Source organism: Lactuca serriola, chromosome 3 (genome assembly GCF_051521515.1).
Source record: "Lactuca serriola cultivar US96UC23 chromosome 3, Lser_US96UC23_V15, whole genome shotgun sequence".
NCBI classification, from domain to species: domain Eukaryota; kingdom Viridiplantae; phylum Streptophyta; class Magnoliopsida; order Asterales; family Asteraceae; genus Lactuca; species Lactuca serriola.
The window spans coordinates 43198898-43217536 of NC_136410.1; the positions used below are offsets into that span (position 1 = coordinate 43198898).

Sequence of the window (18639 nt, forward strand, 5' to 3'; positions counted from 1 at the left end):
AACCCCTGACTCCTGAAAATCTTCAAAATAAGTCCCATAATTACACTTTAACCCCTATAGATTCAAATCTATATCATTTGGCACCCCTAAACCAACACCCCACTAATTATTATATGATTTTGGACAATAATAATGTAAAATAATAATAAAATTGCTTCTCGGGGTTCCGGGTTTATCATTTTAATTATTCTATTCAAATTGGATGTTACAACGTTATATTGTATCTATTATTAAACTCACTAAGCGTCACCGCTTACCCCTCTCAGTGTTTAACAATTGCAGGAAATGAGAATTCAGTATAGTCGTATACTGTTGGAAGATTTAGAATAGTTTATACTATTACTTTTGTATTTGGGTTCACGTATGTATAAAACTATAATATCCTGGATAGTTATGTAATAAGTATAACACTTTGTGATATACTAAAACTTAGTCAGTTTGTATCCAGTCTTTTGTAATCACATTATCAATGTAAAATATTATTTATAAATATGCATGTAGCATGTTTTGGAGTGATAACAACGTCTTTAGTATGAAAGTTAGTGTCTTTCATGAAGGTTCTCTAGAATGCAAAACGGGGACCCAAATTCACTTGGGAGCGGGAGGATCAAATGAAACATAAGTATCCTCATCTTTTCCCTTAGTCCATGTTTATTTCTTATTCTTAATTTCGGGACGAAATTCCCTTTAACGGGGGGATGATGTGACAACCCGTAATTTCTATCTTGTAAAAGTCAAACTTGGTCAACTAAAGCCAAACATATCAATCAAAGGTCAAACTTATTTCTTTTAATTATCTTATTATAGATAGGTTAATGAATTTATAGGTGTTTAAACCAAGTATCCTAAGGTGTAGTGCGTTACATGAGGAAAACCAATTGGACCGAGGACCGCAAACCCGGCTAGGGCCGTGAACGAGCCTTCGGGACGTGATCAGCCTTTGGGTCGTGGACCTCGGTTTGCAGCCGTGAACTCTCCCCTATATATAGAAGTTTGACAGATTTTTATCATCACTTCTTCCCTTCTAACCGCAAACACAAGACTTCTCTCCAAAGGATCTTCAACCGAAAACACCTTCCTCTCAACTATCATCATTTTTCTTTGTATCTTCATAAGATATTGCTAAAGATCTTCAAGTATTCTTCATCCTTCAAGATCTTGGGCCGTAAACTCAAGAACATCAAGTGTTCTTGGGCCGTGAACACTTGCATCTTCATCATTTCACCTAGACACACACTAGAGTGTGGGTCGTGAACTCCTTCCAGCCTTCCCTTTTCGACTCTAGCACACTCTTTTGTAAGTAAATCTTGCAACTAAATCCATTTCCTTGCTATATTTATGATTATGATCACTAACTGTGTGTGTATATATATATATATATATATATATATATATATATATATATATGTCTTAATATGCTAAATAGGACTCGTTTCTGCTTCGGGACTTCACCGTGAAACTTATCATCCTATATCGAACATTCATTTGAATCACCCACATAAGGTGAGTTCATACCCCTACAAATTACAGTTTTAATGCTTTTAAATTGCTTTTAAGTGCTTTTAGGGGGAGAATACAAGTAGAACACAATATAATTGTGTTAACCACTTACATGTGAAAAACATCAAACGAAAGGATTTCTTATACTTAAATACTTTTTAAAACCATGTTAAAACTCTTTTAAACTACTCTTAGATTATGTTTTTATCAATATCATATTCGTATATCTATTCATGTCTAAGTATGCTTTAACGGACTTAGGACTATTGCAAAATATCGTAACTCATGTTCCTTGTTTGGTTGTGGGCTTAGGGTAGGATCACTAGTTCGACTGTCGGCTAAATCATAGTTATACTCATTGAATATATACATGAATATTAAACCCCTTTTTAAGGAATATACTTAACTTAGTTGCTTATGTTGAATAATTGAGTCTTTTCTACAAATCAGTAACAACTCAAACAAACATACTAGTAAACTATAATAGGTATAGTTTAGAGGATCACTAAATACTATTTCTAGAACAGAGAAACATACATGAGTCAGTACATACATACTATTACTATACATTACAAAACATACTATAACAAGAACAAGAAGGAACATACATACTATAACAAGAACAAGATAACTAAAATGTGAGATACTATTTCATGGCATAGCAATATCCTTGCTATGTCATGTTTTATAACCAGAGTCTCCTGGAGGGAGAGCGTGAGTTTTTGTATAGATCTATACGATATTGACCATCCTACACCTTGCTGCTAGCTACAGTGGGACCTGCAGGTCTACGGGTGACAATTGTCATACCATTTTGACATCTGAAGAACGTCACGTTTTATACTAGTCTATTAAGTATGGTTATAACCTTATCACATTTTAACCTTAATTAACAGTTTAGTTTTAAGGTAATTAAATGGATCAGTAGTGTATTTCATACAACACTACTGTAAATCTTCATTTTCCATTACATTCATACAATGTTATTCTCACATGAGAAATGCAAACTATTTTTCGAATAAAGATAGTCACCTATATGGAATACACACACATTTATACTATTTCAAGTTCAAACATACATTTTAGACCATTTTCAAAAACAATAGAACATACAAACAGTTGAGTCTTGGTAGAAGGCTACTTTTCATTTTAGTAGAAAATATAGGATTTTCTAGGAAGTATACAAACATTTTCATCAAACAATTACAAAAATTTTCATGAAACAAATGAAAACTTTTGACACTAAAATACTTATGAACTCAACAACTTAAATGTTGATACTCTCTTTCAAAATAACTTGTATTCTTAGGTCACTAGTAGACAGGTACACTGGACCAGGTTTTGAGAAGAGGGAGCATGTTCAAGACTCGTCTTTTATTTTGATATATTTTTGGTGTCTTACAACTATAAACAGAACACACTTGTATAAACTATATTATTAATTGCAATGGATGATGTTGCTTGTTTTACTATTGTGCATTGTTATGATATTATACATGACGTCCTCCGCCCCCGAACGTTTCTACTGTTCTCAGTTTGAGGGTGCAATAATCTAGCTTAGACCTTCAAACATATCACCCTCATACAAATTCCAAGATCTTAAAACAAGTGGGTAGATGCGCTAAGTAAGTTGGCATCAACATCATTTGACCATCTGACAAAGGAAGTATTTGTTGAAATACTCCCAGCAAGAAGCTTTGAGAGCCAAGAAGTCATTGTAATGGGAGTGGACCAACCAAATTGGATGACACCATACTTCGACTACTTGATGAATGACATCCTCCCAGAAGACGATGTAGATGCAAGGAAGACAAAAATAAAATCACTCGAGTATACTTTTCACAATGGAACGCTATATAGAAAAAATCTACCTGGAACCATGGCTAAAGTGCATAACACAACAAGAGGGAAAGTTCGTACTACAGGAAACACGCGTAGGAGAAGCAAGCACACATGAAAGGGCCAGAGCACTAGTAGAAAATATTTCCACTTAGGAATCTACTGGCCATACATCTACAAAGATGCAATCGAGATTGGGAGACAATGTAGAGAATGCCAGATGTTCTCACTAATATAGAACTTACCGGCAGCCCGCTAACCAGCATATCTAGTCCATAGCCCTTCCACAAATGGGGAATAGACATTGTAAGATCTGTCCCGGAAGTCCCAAGGAAAATCAATTTCCTGATTGTGGCAATTTACTACTTTACAAAGTGGGTAAAAGCATAACCGGTGGCCACAATAAATGGACGAAGCATGATCAAATTCATGTGAAAGAATATTCTTACACAATTTGGCACCCCGAGAAAACTTGTCAGCAACAACATCCTGTAGTTCTTCGAAAACCCTTTTAGGAAATGGTGCAAAGAACACAACACACAACAATGGTTCACATTTGTAGCTCACTCCCATGCCAATGGACAGACAGAAGTATCCAATAGAACCTTGGTAGTCGGGATCAAGAAGTGTTTGGGCAAGAAGAAAGGCAATTGGATAGACGAAGCCCCCATAGTGTTATGGTCATATATAACCACTCCCCATGCCGGAACAGAAGAGACATTTTTCAACCTCGCATACGACATGAAAACGGTCCTACCATAAGAATTGCTCATAACACCCCCCCCCCCCCCCCCGGCGTGTACTATCATTCAACACCGACATGAACGTTGACGATCGTCGAATCAGTATAGATCTAATAGAAGAAAAATGTGACATGGAAGCACTCCGCCAAGCAACATACAAAATATATGTCGAAAAATACTACAACAAAAGGGTAAAAGAGCGAGCATTCAAAATAGGTGACCAAGTGTTGAGGAAAAACAAAGCCAGCCACATCGATCCAAGAGGTAAGCTAGGGCGCACCTGGGAAGGCCCCTACAAATTTGTGGAAGAACAATGGAAAGGATCATATATCCTGTGAACATAGGAAGGAAGGCCCATTCTAAGGAATTGGAATGCGCAAAACTTGAGACATTTTCACTGCTGAAAAACATACAACAAACATAAGGGCATAGGAAGCATGAGGGCAAGAAAACCCCCATCTATCCTCCCCCCCCCCCCCCAATTGGTTTTCTTTTTCTTCCTTTCCTTTCATTTATCATGATTTATTCCATTCAAAAGTATATAAAGAAGGAAGGGCTGATCACTCACTCCTCCTGATATGCAATCATTAATGAATTTGTTAATACAAAAGTGTATATTTATAAATTAACATGTGACAAATAAACGACAAATGATTCCAAAATCCCTGGCTTTGATCTGCCTCAGGTATGGAGGTCAAATGCCTCTATCGACTTTCTTTAACAACAAAAGGCTCCAAAGCCCCTGACTTTGACATGCCTCAAGTCAGGAGGTCAAATGCCTTGACCGACTTTCGATAACGGCAAACGGTTCTAAAGCCCCTAGCTTTGACTTGGCTCAAGTATGGAGGCCAAATGCCTCGAATAACTTTCTATAATGGCAAACGGTTCCAAAGCCCCTAGCTTTGACCTACCTCAGGTTTAGAGGCCAAATGCCTCAACCTACTCCATATATAGGTAAACGGTCCCGAAACCCTTGGCATTGACCCGCCATAAGTCTGGAGGCCAAATGTATCGACTAGTTGTCCCAACTTGACAAACGGCCTCAAAAACACAGTTCATACTTGTTCTGGGACTGAAAAAGAAAATCATTGACCAAACTAACATAAGTCTCCAAGGGTCTGCTAAGACCTAGTATCCTTTGCAATCAACAACTTGTTCTATCAACTTATCAAATAAAGATCCAACTGGAACAAACAACAAAATCGAAACCAATAAGGAATCATGTTGCCCAAAAGTAAAATACGTAAAGCAAGCAATAATGCTGAAATAAAAAGCAAAATACATGTCAAGATGGCCAAACATGCCTACAACCCAACATCATAACCAAAAACAAAAGCATAACAAGGATAATAAAATCAAGAGGGACTCTATACTGAACCCTTCCAGACCACGTACAAACATATAATCCAGTGACGTAAAAACCACCAATGCCTCATTAACCGTCGTCCCTTGATCGACACCATCCTTTGGCATATCTTCCAGTTTACCACCACCATCAACCAATTCCATTGCCTATTGCACCCACAGAGCTTTGCCAACAGCTATACTGACATCACGAAACTTGTTTACACAATAATCAAACTCAAGACTTTCCAAGACATGATCAACCACTCCAGCCAACCCTTCATTTATTACCCACTGCATGTCACATTCCAAACCCCCCAAAAACACATAATTCTTTTCCACAACTCAATTTTTTTCTGCTAAATCCCTCTCAAGGATCTTTAGTTGGATGCTCAGACCTTCATTTTCCTATTTTTACTGGCCAATTGTAGCATCCAGAGCAAGCTTATCATGTTCAAGACCCATCACACTCTCCTCAAGCACCTTCTTCTCCACAATAATGACATTAAGTTGCAACACATCCCTCTCAAACTTAGTAACTTTCTTCTGCAACACCATTTTCTCATAATGAAGAACTTGCATTTCCTTCATCATCCAGGCAAGATAACCATTAATAGCCAAGAACCATTCAAGACAGTTAGCACCTTCATCAAAAAAATTGGCACTTCGAGCTGAAGCCAAACAAAATGACCTAACAAGACCAAAGAGGGAGTAACTAGCCATTTTAGATTGAGTGCTAGGCAGAAACACATTCTTGGAAGAATTATTTGCATATTTAAATAGGGAATGACAAGAATCATCCTTCAGAGACCAGGAAGGAGAAAACATCACATCACCAGAACCCTCCACTTCACTAGAACCAATAACTGGAGACTCAACATGCCCAAAGCGCTAAATACGAAATCATTCCTACAAATAACCCTATTCACCCACAACTTCTACACACTCTGAAGATTCCAACATAACATCCGACTCAGACAACACAACATTCTCCTCAGAAACAACTTTCTCCATATTTCCATCGTCAGGGATATCAATTACCTCATTCTAAGCACTGGTAACACAAGAGCTCCCTCCAGCTAATTCTCACGGATGCAAACATCACACAAGCGACAGACCGTCAACGTCCAAACAACACATACTTTTCCAAGATGCTTTACGCTTATTCACCAAAGCAATGACCCCTTCTTTTCGATCTTCTACAACCTCTTCCTTCATAGATTTTTTCATTGAAGATTCAACACCAATGTCATCACTGATAGGATCAATTGAATTAGAATGAAAAGGCTCAACAACGGCACAACATCGCTCAACATCTTGAATGTCGAACGCTCAAGAAATGAAAGCCTCGTTACGGAAGAAGAAAGAAGTTAAAACTTTGTCAATAAGATCCAGATCTCGATATCGAAGACTCCTTACCCATTTCTTAGTCAACACGTATATGGAATCAACCTTCTTCTCAACACATGTATGCAAATAATAGATTTATAGACGTATATATATATATATATATATATATATAAACACACACACACACACACATATATATATATATATATATATATATATATATATATATATATATATATATATATATATATATAACATCCCGTTTTCCAAAGAAGGTGGGACAAGACTTTAGGAATCAAATAAGGATTTTTAGAGTAAACCCTCAGCCATGACGTGGGGATTGGATGCCCACAACGTGTCATGGTACTTATGGAACACATGTTTTCAAGGGCCACCACGGCGTAGCAATGGATGGCCACGACGCGGATCCTGTTTAGTTCCATCCCATGTATTTTAGGGTTTCATCCATATTTAATCATTTTAACCCCTATTTTAGGTCATCTTCTTCAGCTCCCATCCCTTTATTTCTAAACCATAGCCTCTCTTACATGGAAATGAGCTTTGTGGCTATATCTTGAGGTTGTTTGCTTCATTTGGTGAAACTTGAAGAAGAATGTGGTTCATTTTGATGCAAATAAGCAAGGAGCAAGCTTGGATCCAAGATCTTGTTCACATTTCTGAGTAATTGAAGGTATAAATTTCATATCTTGACCATTGTGTTTCTTTTTTGATGTTTGAGCCCTTTTTAGATGATTTGGTCTCATTCTTGAATGCTCTTGGAGTTTGAGGAACTCCAGAGTTTGATGTTGTGCTTATTTGGTCATGAACTTCTAAACTAGTGAGAAAAAGGTATTAGCTTGAGTGTTCTTAGCCTCATGTTTGAGTTTTGGTCACATTTAGGGCTTAATGGACTTAGGGTTTAAGATCTTTTCCTATGAAGAGGTCCTAATGGATAAAGTTGGAAACTTTATCTATTAAGTAAGTGTGGAGAATTAGATCTGGAAGTATGAGCTTAAATCTAAAAGGATTAAGTTCTTATTGAGATATTAGTGATTTTCTTGTGGCCACGACATGACGAGGGTATCCACGGAGTAGAGAAGTCAAAAATTGCAACTGCCTTGTTTTGGCATTGCCACGGCGTGGCCAAGGAGGACCACGACATGGCGTTGACCGTTGGATTTTTGACCAAGTTTGACTTTGGGTCAAACTTGAGGGTTTTAGGCTACTGATTAAGGCTTTAATTGGTTTTGGTGATTAGCGGATTCATGGGTGCAAGCAGTGCTAAAAATGAATCGTATCGCAGTGTTTCAGAGTTCTTCGATTCAGGTGAGTTTTGCCTCATTGTACTAGTGGATCGAAGACACCAATGTCGGCCCATTAGTTTTGGTTATCTTTTCGTAGAAGGATGTTAGAAGGACTATATATAGTCATGTAGGATAGACTGAGGACTCTTGGTCTAGGCTTTCTTACATGTTCCTTGTTTGGTTGGGGCCCTAGAGTGGGATCACCTTTTCAAGTGTCTACTCTGAGTATATATGATCATGTATCCATTGGATTGTTGGTACTTAGTATGTTTCTATGTTGTAGTGATATATTAGATTTGTATCCTATTATATAGGATGTTACTATGTTGTAGATATGTGTTAGATTTGTATCCTGGTATTTAGGATGTTGCTATGTTGTAGTGATTTGTTAGATCTGTACCCTGTTATATAGAATGTTGTTATGCTATAGTGATCTGTTAGATCTGTATGTCTATTTGTACTTACTGGCTATCAACTAATGGTGTGCCCTAGGGACTGTATGTAGTTATGTAGGATAACCTGAGAACTCATGATCTAGGATTTCTTGCTTGTTCCTCGTTTGGTTGTGGCTCCAAAGTAGGATCATCTGTTCAGGTGGCTATCTCACCTCTGGTTACTTATGGTTATGCATTTCATGGAGGTTAGTTGGTAACGAGACAGTGTGCGGCATGAGAACTAGTAGGCGATAGTGAGTTGTATGATGTTGTTTTCCTGTATTATGTGCCTACTTAATTCTTTTTTTTTTAAAAGAGATGTGCCTACTTAATCCTTGATTGTTTATATGTTGACATATGGTAGTTGTGGGTTGAGACGGTCTTGTTTTGTGTTGTAGGCCAAGATACCCGATGCCGGCCAGCTGTAAGCTGTAGGCACGATGTAACGGCCTAAAAATTATTTTGTTAAGACTGTCAGTTTTCCTTTACTCGATCGGATAATAGTGGTTGTAAAGTAATTTGATTTCAAGAATGTATAATGAAATAAATTGAATAAAGAGAGTGTTAAGTGTTAAATATATCATTTAAATAAGTTAAATTATATAAACCAAATGTTCAATATAAGTGAGGGTTAGAAATAATTCAAACAAAAGTAGAAGGTGTAATATGAAGAAATGAGAAAGGTTAGAGTGTTAATATTGTAATTTGGAATGTAAAATAAATTCAAAGCTACGATGAACGTTTCCTTTTCCGTCGCAATAAAAAGGGAAAAGAATCGTACGTTAAGTTTCACATATCATGAGTTTAGAGAACCCTTGGTTTGGCAGACCTTTCAACAACAACAAAGAGATAAAGAGAGGGATAGCTAGTTGATCGGAGCACAACCTGGTCGGCTACCTTCTCCGGCAATAACCAGTGACGGCTGTAAAATGATGTGAATGTTGCGTTCATCACGAACGGTATAAGATGCCACGATGTTGTATTCGCTCGATGCTAAGCCATGTTCATCATAGCTGAAGTGTGAAAGCCAAATTGTGATCACTGGGAGGTTTGTAACTCACCGACAAGGTTGACCGTTGAAAATCGGCAGCAAAGAAACGACACAGATACAACCAGGTTCTGTCCCTTGTTAATTATTTCATCTAATTAAGGCTACATCTTCCCTATGATGATTTCATGGGTCTTAATGGTAAGAAGAAGGAAGATATAAAGATGCTTGGTGGTCATGTGCGACTCCGACAAAGGTTTGTTAAACACAAAAGAGACTGTGATCATGTTTTCCGATAAATACAGCTTAGGGGTCATTTGATTATTTGATAGTTGCTGATTGGGTTAGAGCTGACTGAGTTAGAAATGCTAACTGAGTCCACATCTGACTGAATTTATGTTGTTTGATTATTTATCTGACTGATTGTGCTGAATGATAAAAATGACCATATTATCCTTATGTTGTCCTTTTGTGTTGGATAAAATAATTATAAAAATAAAAATTATCACATAAAATCCAAATTAAACATACATAATTTAAAATCCAAATACAAAATGTAATACAAAACCCAAATACACATTGTCATACATAATAAAAAAAAAAGTATATCATTTAACGTGAACCATATGAAAGTAACTGAGTAGCAATCTGGTGACGCAAAGTAGTCATATACTCAACGGCTTCTGAACCCCATTCTATGCCTTGTATGTTTTGAGCCTCACTTCCTCCACCTCCCACATTAGGAGTAGCCATAGCGTTTTGTTCAAAGTTTGTAAATAGGTCATCTTGAATATCGTATTTCTTTATAAAATTATGGACCGCGACACATGCAATGACTATGTCTCTTTGCACTGGAAAAGGATAAGGAGCCATACGTTTTAAAATTTGAAATCACGCCTTCAATACACCATAAGCACGTTCAATGATATTTCTAAGTTGTGCATGAGCATGATTGAACCTTTCTTCCTTAGTTAAAGCTCTGTTTCTTCAAAAATCGGCTAACCAATACCTAGTATTCCGATAAGGAGCCATAAATCCACGGGTGTTGGTGTATGGCGGCATCACAAAAGTAATATTTATCTGTAGATTGGTGACAAATTAATCATATAAATAATATAGATAATAAAACTTATAGAAAATTGACAAACCTGGTGGAGGGAATGGAAATCTAGAAGTCGGATTAAATGCAACTTCTTTCAAAACTTTAGAATCGTGTGCTATGCCCTCTTATCCAGCCCATACAAAGGTGAATATCATATCAAAATCACAAATTCCTATTACATTTTGATAACATTCACCTTTTCCTCTTCCCCTATAACGAGTTTGTTCATCAACGGGCACAACTGCATGTACAAGTGTTCCATCTAATGCACCTAATGCTCCAGGAAATATGTTTTTTAGCCGTCTATGTCGTTCTGAGGTATTACTTGTTGTATTAGAAGATGTTGGTACAGTAATTTCTCTTGCAAAACACATCATTGCTTTTAGCACTTCATGAAAACATTGATGAATCGTTTGTATGGAGTGGTGAAACCTTTCTTTAACAGCTCGAAAACGTTCATTATGTCCTATAACATGTAAAAATAGTCATCTTCTCTTCAACGCTTATTGTCCTACTACGTTGCAATCAATTTCTTTGAGTAAAATGATTGCATAATAATACAAATGCATCTTGTGAAAAACGCATCATATCAAAACATTGTATAGGACATCCGTGTATCAAATGTTGTGTATATGCATGCCCGGTTTCTTCCGATTCGTTAGCTTTTATTCTTTCAATGCTTTTTTTTCTTTTTCGAACCAACATCAACCAATAGCATGAGAGTATAAGGAAACCTAAAAACTCACCTTCCTTATCCATATGTAACCTGTTACATGTTAAATACAAATCACATAAATTTTATAACATAAACCATAAAATTAATCAATAACATTAAAATTGATGACATATAACTCTATAACATAAAAATCCATCACATAAAAGTCAATACCAAATAACATCCTAAACATAACACATAAATAACCTAAACTTAAAAATCCTAAACATAACACATAACAACCCTACACATAATATAAATCCATAAAGCATAAAGACAAAAACATCCTAAAGTCATACTAAAGTCAACCAAGTAATCCAAAATTCTTTCCCTCACTTTTCACCCACAGCTCACAAGTCGAAGACTCGAGGCGTAACCAAATTTTCCTGTTACCAGCATTTTCAGCAAACAACATAAGAGCAGTGATGTATTTCGGATCAGAATTTCCCCACTCCAAGCCTTTCAATTTTTCAATACATTCATCCATCTCCTTGTCAAGATTATTAGTTTGCGCGAACGCCTGAGCCGCCTTCATAATTTCCTTGCCAACCTCTCTTATGTCATCATCAAAATGATAAAAAAAAATTATCAAAAATAATAAAATTGTTAATTTATAGTAACAAAAATACTACACTCTAGTGTCTTCAATATAATTAAAATAAATTATATAAACATAAGAGTAAAATCCATGTTTATTGTTGGCATTTTTAGCTTAAAATTGCTTTTTCATCGTAAGTATGATAAAGCTTTTGTAGTACTATATTGTTTATTAAACAAGTTTATGACTAGTGAAAAAGATAAACACAAGAAAAAAAAAAACATGATTATTCAATCAAATGACATAAAAATGATGACAGTCATACATCTTCAACAATTCATGACTAGTTGGCATTCACAAAGTTTCAAGAATTCATGTCTTTAAGATAGAAGATTGTCAGCTTTAAAGAGATACACTACCATAAAAATATATGGACAGTTCTGGACAATTTTGCCCCTGATTATGGGGTATTGACAGAAAAAACATTCATGCCTCCATGGAAGCTTGTCTAACAACAACAAAAAGGTAACAGGAAAAAAAAAAGAATATTGTGCATGAGCATGATTGAAAGGAACAGAAGAACAGCGAAATATTTTTGGTGTTGTATCAAGTGCAGGACAATTTTGCCCCTGAATACAGAAATAATAAGGACAAAAACGAAAAAAAAAAACATGTTTGTTTTGTTGCTGTTAATCATGATGTTGTTGCTTTTGCTGCTGTTAATCACGATGCTGTTGTTGATCGTTGGTTGTCTCTTGCTTCGTCGATGGCATATAACGAGGGAGGGGATGAAACAAAATGTAGGGCGACGTGTTTTTGAATGGCTTTTCTCGGTCCATCAAATAGAAATCAAGGACCGAATCCTTTATTTTTTTTGGACCGAGTCCTTATGTCTATAAATCCTATCAAACATGCTAATTGATATTTTATGGACGCAGTCCCTCTTTGGACCCAGTTAGATACCTTATCAAACGACCCCTTAGCCCTATCAAACACAACCTATTTCAGTAAATGTACCAAAATCATTTTGTTCGTTTGACATTGATTACGGTGAAATTATGTTAGTGTGTTATTCCACAAATTTGGGTTAGCCCTAATACAATATTTACACTTTTCGGCAATTCATTCTGCCTCTAACCTATCTTGTGTAGATCTATATGTTCTCTGCTGAAAACCCTCTTGAGCACATTTCAATCCAAGATCTAGTTGTTGGTCTTCTTTGCTTTTTAATCTTAGTATGTTTTTGGTATTTGTCGTTAACTTTCGTTTGTATAGTGGAACGTGAGGCATACCCTAAAAAGATAATTTTATGAGAAATTAAATATATTCCTATCTTTTGTTTTTAGTTTTCTTCCTATCTATTTAAGATGATGACAAACATACAAATTTAACATTTCAATCAAATTTAAATTAAATTTAATGACACTTGTCACCATCTAAAATAGATAGGAGGATAATAGGAACAAAAATCAGAAGGATATTTAATTTCTCTAATTTTATTCCATAAGCATCGTCTTAATCATCTTACAAAACATCCTAAAAATTACCCATTTCAAGTTCAGATGTCCCCAAATAAAATTCTAATGGCTTTCTAGTATCCCCACATATAGCAATATCATCGTTATCAACATACTTATAATTCTTTGGAAAAATATATTGAACAGGTTCTATTGATATTTCATATAAAACATATCCAAACAATCTATGAGAGATTAAAGTGTCTTCTTGATTGTTGCATCCTACAAGTGATATATGTCCACCAAACCCTCTTCCACTTGATCGGTTTGATGATATATTTCTACCTGACTCCCTTCCATTAGATCAGGTTTCCATCAACAACTTAGTCGATTCCTTGTATTATATCTATGTACAGGGGAACCATTAGAAGACGCATATGTACAATATTTGAGGTACCATTGATATCACTCTTGTCACTTATGTATGTAACATAATTCAAGTTAAGATATTGGAAATATAATCTGCTATTAACATCAACCAATCTTTGATGACATCAAATGTAATAACCCAACAAGGTTTATATCTAAGGAAAATACAACAGTTCAAATCCTTCGCTTGATGTATTAAGTTTTGCCATTTATTATCTATTAAAACCTCCTAACACACAAAGAACAATTATAAAATCGTTAGATTACCACTGATATTTCAAGTTTACAAAGGCTTGCAACAAAGTTGATTATTCTTAATTTCTTATGAAAATAAATCATTTTTTTTCTTATATATAGCTGTTTAGTGTAATTATCATAACAATTATATAAGTTTTATGTATAAATAAATTTATATATTAAAACTTTCTTAATATATTTTCTATTCATACTTTTTAACTAATTTATTGTTATAAAACAAAATAATAAATTTTTATATGATCAGTCATTGATGTTTATTAATATTTGAGTATTATACATTTCAATAATTATTTATTTGTTAACTTATAAATCATGACATTTATGTTAATAAGTCAACTAGTAAATATTATTTGCAAATAATTCGAGATATATTTTCCAAAATACATAAAGTAGTTGTGGATGTATTAGTGGAAACACTTGCAAAATATTATTAATATTAAAACTGATACATAATTAAGTCAACGAGTTACGTCAATATTTTTTAACGAGATCTGTTAACAAAATGAGAATACTCAAAATGTGAAGACAGCTAGTAAAACAAAGTTATGTCAATATTCCATGTTCCCTCTTGCTTTAACGTTTTGGTGCACCCCTACGAACTATGGGGAGCCATTTGTATGAATAAGTTATTATATATAGTTGAAACATCAACAACAAAATAACTAAAACATTGTCAACGAAATAATAATAATAATAACAATTTCGTATACCAAATTAAAAATGTTATATTCTCATTATTTTTGAACCCATGTGACAAAACATCTATTATAAAGTTGATTACTGAAAGATCTTGAAAATGAAAAATCCAATATACGATGACTAAAGATTGGATTCAATGATAATCTGATAATTGTTACATAATTACCAGCTTCGGTTTTGAGCATGCCCAAAGACTAAATAAACTAAGCTCTGGCTCTACCTGAGGATGCTTGCATCCATTCCTCAGAGGCTTGTTTCTGTTTTCTATGAGGTACAAAAATATTTATATTTATAATATAATGTTGTCCATTTTGGAAAATATTATCATGTTTTTTCATTTCATGTACGTGCCTATTTGGATGGAGGACGTGCTCTCGAGAACACCGAACTTATACCCGAAAATGTGCGCCCAAAAACCCGAGAGCTTGTACTCCCATCTTCTGTAATGTTTATGTTCAGCCCCTGCGTTGGACTCTCTACTGCCTTCTCTTGGAAAACCTGCATCATCATATATTCATTCATTCCCAAAACACACTCAATAAATTTACAAATAAATAAAATACTTTTTTCGTGTATCACAAATTACCTTCAAACCAGAGGCAGAAACAGCCGTTTCCAAAGGTCGCTTTGCCTGAAAGATGATGACTTCAATTAAAAAAAAAAAAAAAAAAAAAGTTGGTCGAGTCGAATAACAAAATGGACAGAAAGGCCTACTTTGGGAGATACAGGGGGTGATGGTTGTAGCTCTTCTATTTGAACAGGTGGCAAAGATAGAGTCTAACAACACAAACACAAGAGTTACACAGTCTAATGATTTGTTTATTATACTATTCTATCCTATTTATTTTTAAAAATTCGGTTTTACATTCATTTCTTCCTATTAAATCATTGTACCTTGAAAAATCTGTGCCTAATTATAGCAATGTCATCCAAATACACAATACAGCTTTCACTTGTATAATTTAACTAAATTCTTCAAAAGTATAATTAATGCCTTACTTAATAATAACAAATAAATTGAACATACAATGCTGTAATGGAAACAAATTAAAATAGGATGGTTTAATAAACTAATAAACAAAAGTACGTTGCTATTTCTTGTATTTAGCAAATCATTGTATTTATGTAAGATTAGAAGTTTACCCTCTGAGGTAATTCAAGAGCTGGCCTTGATGAACTTGATGGGTTTCCCTACAAAAGACAACAACAATTCAAAACTATTTGCTATTTCTTGTATTTTCTAGTTGTTTTTAGAAAAATTAAAATTGAAATATTTTAATTGTACCTGAATGCGTTCCACAGAAGCCTGTTTTTCCATTGTTAATGCAGTACGAAGCAACTTAGCCACTCCTAGGTTTGTGTCGTCCTATCAACAAAACATTTTAATCAAGTCAAATTAATAACTTTGACCAATTGACCTAACTTTATATTAGCTTTAATCTACAACATTCAGTACCTGTTTCAATTCAATCCTACTAAGCTTACTCTCCTGTAACAAGAATTTATTAGACCACATATCCAACTCAGAAAAACAGCATATTGAAACTCAAAAAGATAAATGGAAAAGAATCACACCAGGGTGTAAACAGCATTATGTACAGATTGAACATCTAGAGCAATCACTTTTGTATCCCCACGTATTAAAGAAACCTACAGGTTTTTTTTTAAACAAAATATTCCATAAATCAACATAATATTTTACATACAAAACACAAAGAAACTAGCCAACCTTTATCTTGTCGTACCTCCTCTTTTGTAGCAGCTGTAAGTTCTGCAACCTCATCTAAACTGCTATCCACACGATCAATCCTTGTAGATAAATGTCTCTTGGTAGCCTAAACAACATAATAAACAACTCAAATTAATAATAAAAATATATATATATAACTAAAACTTGTTTATAATAAAAGAGTTTTAAATGACTTACTGCAAGTGATGAGTAGACAGTGTCAAGCTGTTTAGCTACAGCACTTGTGGCATCAGATAAGCTTCGTTTTGTAGCAAACATCATATCAGGAAGCTTCCAACCCTGTTAATGATACCATATTTGTTAGTTGAAGAAAAAGTATGTACAAGTTAGATGTAAAAAAGTAAAAATATTAATATATGAGCTTATATTTACCTTCCACCAAACATATCCGTATCCAACGACAACAACAATGATAATGACACCATATTTGTTAGCACCTTCATGAGAAAAATAATATATCAAATATTAGGGAGTTACAAAAGAAACCAATTTCAACATGAATCATTTCATATTAAACCAGAGAATGCACTTCAAATAAATAAAAAATCAATAACCTGATGAACCATTGGTGGTCACAATGGTAACAGGTCTATTTGATGCCAGGAGTTGTAGCTCCTGCCTTAGGCTGTTCACCTGTATAAAGCAAAAAATATAAAACAACAATCAATTATTTTAAGAAAGTTAACATATCATAATTGTTTAAAATAGACATTCAAACCTGTGCCATTAACGAGTCACTGTGTCTTTTTGGAGTTGATGTAGGTTTATCATCGTTTCCAATCATTTTAAGTACCTAGTAAGAGAGACAATCGCTAAACCTTAAATGACAAAATAATAGAAACTAGAAAGAATGATGTTTTATAAAAAAAAATACATGATCTTTAACATAGAACATTAATTAGCTAGCAAAGGGGCTAATAATACTGACCTTTGAGGCACCAGAGAAAACATCATATACGCTTGGCAAGCGTCCTTCTTTAGCAAGAACTGACCCAACAAGGCCTACAAATATACAATCATGCAGTTGATTAGCCCATTTCCCTTTATGTTTTTTCATAGAAATTATGAAAGATACTCTCATCTTCTCCCCCTATTTGCTATTCTGATGTTCTTGAAATAATCACAATTGAAGAGCTAACGATATGCCAAAGGCTACACTGGAAGCTCCTAGTCATCCTATGACTAGATGATTATGCCCAAGAAAAGACACTGCCACTTTGCATCCTAACAAGGGTTTCATTTTAGTTTATTTTTTTGGCAACTCTCACTTCACCTCTTATACTGTTACAAGAACTGATTCTGTTATTAAACTACTCCACTACACTCACGCTAATCATCATCACATTCGCCTGCCAATTCGATTTAAAACCTAAGCCAAGCTCAAACCCTAGTACCAATGAAAAGAAATTAAAAACAACGCGATTGTATAGTTTTCCTTTCCCACACAAAGGTTTCGTTCAGTGAATCACTCGCAAAAACAAAAAAAAAATTGTAATTAATCATCACCAGTTAAGTACTAGTAACGTTCTTGAATATTGTTGACCAAAAAACTAAGCCGGGGTGATTAGATTAAGAAGAAAAGGTTAACATAACAATCGTGAAATAATACCTGCTCCAATGATTAACGTCAGCTTCCCCAGAGGAAGTGCCATGGTCGGATCGATCAAGTACAAGGTATTATACGAAGATGGTGAGCATTTATTTTCGCCGAGGGTGAATAAATTAGGAGAGCTTGCAGAACAAGAAGAGTTGAGTCTGATTTCTTGTTCGTTCTTCTAGATAATTTGTCGAAATCGTGGTTCGCAGCTGTTAAGTTATGAAAACAAACCCTAGTTCATGATGGCCTCGCAAGATTGTATTGATGCCCCAACTGCTCGGACCATTGCAGTGACTCTATTCCTTTTCTTCAATTTTTCTTTTTTTCTTTTATTATAGAAACCCTCTATTTCCCATCATACCGATATCGTTACCAATTTACCATTCATCAATAACCAAATGCAGGCCCAACACAGAAGCCCACTTTGATGCTTAAGGTGTACCCAGGCGGCCGGGCTAGATGAATCGGGCTTTTGAAAAAAAGTTTAAAAAATTCTTGGGGTTTGTCCTACATGAATGTACCCGAAAAAAAATTGTAAAACATATATATTGGTAGGATACACATATTGTCTAACCATTTTTTAATCAAGGAA

At 34.9% G+C, this 18639-nt stretch overlaps 1 protein-coding gene across 2 annotated transcripts; it reads right to left on the reverse strand.

Moving 5' to 3' along the window:
• Positions 1–14715: 14715 nt before the first annotated feature.
• On the reverse strand, positions 14716–18367 carry LOC145092066 (uncharacterized). 2 transcript variants are annotated; one of them, XM_079029956.1, is made up of 14 exons: positions 18060–18365; positions 17379–17452; positions 17169–17243; positions 17005–17083; positions 16823–16887; positions 16628–16729; positions 16446–16535; positions 16276–16350; positions 16157–16189; positions 15986–16066; positions 15844–15891; positions 15415–15477; positions 15287–15331; positions 14716–15198 (listed from the first exon to the last, which is right to left on the reverse strand). In XM_079029956.1, exons 1-14 carry the CDS (start codon positions 18100–18102, stop codon positions 15052–15054), a joined length of 1020 nt encoding a protein of 339 aa, XP_078886082.1. In that variant the 5' UTR covers positions 18103–18365; the 3' UTR covers positions 14716–15051. The 2 variants fall into 2 exon arrangements, with proteins under 2 accessions (XP_078886082.1, XP_078886083.1); XM_079029957.1 differs by lacking the exon at positions 15415–15477 and having other exon boundaries at positions 18060–18367.
• Between the last annotated feature and the right edge of the window lie 272 nt (positions 18368–18639).

Coding starts and splice junctions, on each gene's coding strand:
- LOC145092066 (XM_079029956.1), bottom strand. CDS start 18,102: ATGGCACTTCCTCTGGGGAAGCTGACGTTAATCATTGGAGCAG. Junction 16,067..16,156: donor GTAGGATTGAATTGAAACAG/GTACTGAATGTT, acceptor TTTTGTTGATAG/GACGACACAAACCTAGGAGT. Junction 15,199..15,286: donor TTTCTGCCTCTGGTTTGAAG/GTAATTTGTGAT, acceptor ATGATGATGCAG/GTTTTCCAAGAGAAGGCAGT.